A 2,847-nucleotide genomic window follows, 5' to 3' on the forward strand; every position below is an offset into this window, starting at 1 on the left:
CATTTTTTCAGTAGTGGAATTTGGGCCCATTTTTTCAGTAGTGGAATTTGGGCCCATTTTTTCAGTAGTGGAATTTGGGCCCATTTTTTCAGTAGTGGAATTTTAACTCTGAGCTACAACTCTAGGCTTTTTAATTTTTATTTTTATATTAATTTTTGTCTTTTTGAGACAAGGTTTCACTCTGCAGTTCAGGTTGGCCTTGAGCTCACTTTGTAGCCCAGGTTGCCCTTTTCTTTTTGGTTTCTTTTTTGGTCGTTTTTTATTTATTTATTTTTTTTTTGGTTTTTCTCCGGTACGGGGAACTGAACACACGACCTTGCGCTTGCCAGGCAGGCGCTTTTGCCGCTGAGCTAAATCCCCAGCCCCTTGGTCGTTTTTTGAGACAGGGTCTTGCTATGCAGTTCAGGCTGGCCTTGAACTCAGTCCTCTTACCTCAGCCTCAGGAGTGCTGAGATTACAGGTATGTGTCACCATACCCAGCTTTTTGGTTTTTTGAGATAGGGTCTTGCAATGTACTCCAGTATCTATCTATCCATCCTGTATGTGTGTGTGAGTGTGTGTGTGTGTGTGTATGTGTGCAGGCACATGTTGTGTGAGTGTGTGTGTGTGTGTGTGTGTGTGTGTGTGTGTGCAGGCACATGTGGTACTAATAATTGAACCCAGGGCTTTTGCAGTGAGCTCTATTCTATCCCTTCCCCACATTTTTTTTTTTTTTTTTTAAATTTTGAGACAGGGTCTTGGGGCTGGGGATTTAGCTCAGCAACACAGCACCTGCCCAGCAAGGTCAAGGTCCTGAGTTCAATTCCTGGTACTGGAAAAAAACAAAAAAAAGAGACAGGGTCTCACTTAGTTGCCCAGGCTGGGCTTGGAGTGGAAATTCTCCTGTGTCAGCCTCCTGGAGTACTGGGTTACAGGTATTCACCACTACGCCACGTTCAATCCAGCGTATGCCTCAATAGTTCCTTCAGTAACTTCTGTGACAACTCCATCCCAGGACACAGGGAACCTGCGCTCCGCCTCTGATCCCTGCTTCCCCTTCACAGGGAAGCCAGTGCCGCTGTCTAGCTGACTCTGGATCCGGGCGGGGACTGCGGTCCTCCCTCTGCCACCACAGTCTGTGTCACTGCACCTGTCTCGTGGACGCGTGCCACAGCTGAAATCTTCTCTGGCCTCTGCCCGCCAAAGACCATGGAGATGAACTGGACGCAGTAGATGCCGAGGTCCAGCACCGCCCCGCCGGCCTGGGCCCAGTCTGTGAGCCGGGGCAGGGCTATGACAAACCCCATCTCTGCCCGGGCTGCTCGAAGGTCCCCCAACGTTCCCTGAGCCAAAACCGACTTCAACGCCTCTGTAGCAGGAAAAAAGCGGGTCCAGAGGCCCTGCGGAGCACAGCGGGGTGTGTGTGTCAGGCCCAGAAGTCCCCCTACTGGGTGCCAGGCTTGTAGGGGCACCCGCTGCTCCCCAGCTCCGAAGCAGGCCCCCCTTCCGGCCACAGCCCCTTGGTCTCTCCTGACTGCGCCCTCCCCGTATTAAACCACTTGTCCATGGCACTTTGCCGTCGCGGCCCCAGCAAGTTAACACAAGCAGCCTCTTCCGTGCTGTCCACCCTCCTAGGCCCCAGAGAGAGCTTCCTTCCCTGCGAGCTGCCTGTGTGGCCCCTACCCAGTGCCCTTTTATGGCTCCCCACTGCCTGACAGCAGCTCCCAGCTGTTGGGCATGTTTACTGGGCAAGTCCTTGTGTCCACACCCTATGCTGCGAACCACCCCTAAGGCCCTGGCAGGTGGCTGCCCTTTGTCCATGTTATTGAGCAGCAAGTGAGGCTGACTTGAGTCACATCACTCACCAAGGTCACACAGGGAGTAGGGAGGGAATTGTGTCTGGAGTCCTCTGACTTTGAAGCCAGAAACCTTAACATGTTCCAAGTCAAGTTCATACTAAATACATAAAAGCACCCATGCCTGCCGTAAGCCGTAACTCTGCTTCTCCTTTTGTTTTTTTTGTTTTTTTTTCCGGTACCGGGAATCGAACTCACGACCTCGCACTTGCCAGACAGGCGCTGTGCCACTGAGCTACATCCCCAGCCCCTCTGCTTCTCCTTGTGCCTCTGTTTACCCACGAAATTTCCTTTTCCCTTATGGCTTAGGGCAGCCCCTGCCTTCATCGTCGACACTGTGTCAGATGGACTAGGGCCTCTGTGCTCTGGTGCCACTGCCCAGCACCGAGGAAGGGGCAGACGGGAGGGAAAGGGAGGTGAAAAGGATCCAGATGCCTTATGTATCCACGCCACCACCCCATGACGACTATACTCATCATGCACTGCAAACATACTAATTAAAAAGAAAAACAAAAACTGACCAGGACTTTGTCCTCTGAAGTCCCTGAAACTGGGCATTGGGATCTTGAGCTCCTCAAAACTGAGACTACATCATACACACTATAAAGTCCCCTTAGGGCTGGGGATTTAGCTCACTGGCACAGCGCCTGCCTGGCAAGCACAAGGTTATGAGTTCAATTCCTGATACCAGAAAAAAACCAAAACCAAAAAATAAAATAAAATAAAATAAAGTCCCCTCTTTCCAGTATAGGATCAGGAATAGGAGCCTCCAGTACAAATGAGAAACTAATAAACTAGCACAGTGTTGACACCAGGAAAACACAGTGAGAAAAAGGCATACAGCAGCCCCATTAAATCTGGGCCATCTGCCAGGTGTGGTGGCACACACCTGTAATCCCAGCACTCAGGAGGCTGAGGCAGGAGGATCATTGTGAGTTCGAGACCAGCCTGAGCTACAAAGTGAGCTCAAAGGGGCTGGGGATTTAGCTCAGCAGCAAAGCACCTGCCTGGC

At 51.1% G+C, this 2,847-nt stretch overlaps 1 protein-coding gene across 1 annotated transcript in view; it reads right to left on the reverse strand.

The window, feature by feature from the left end:
• The window catches only part of Dhdh (dihydrodiol dehydrogenase (dimeric)), a 12,271-nt gene that overhangs the window by 4,837 nt on the left and 4,587 nt on the right, over positions 1-2,847 (reverse strand). The window contains exon 4 of the mRNA XM_005412923.2: positions 1,130-1,379. Coding sequence (XP_005412980.1) covers positions 1,130-1,379 — 250 coding nt within the window. The remainder of the gene's footprint in view (positions 1-1,129; positions 1,380-2,847) is intronic.

The sequence above is a fragment of the Chinchilla lanigera genome, unplaced genomic scaffold, assembly GCF_000276665.1.
Source record: "Chinchilla lanigera isolate Chin_1 unplaced genomic scaffold, ChiLan1.0 scaffold00158, whole genome shotgun sequence".
Classification (NCBI taxonomy): Eukaryota; Metazoa; Chordata; class Mammalia; order Rodentia; family Chinchillidae; genus Chinchilla; species Chinchilla lanigera.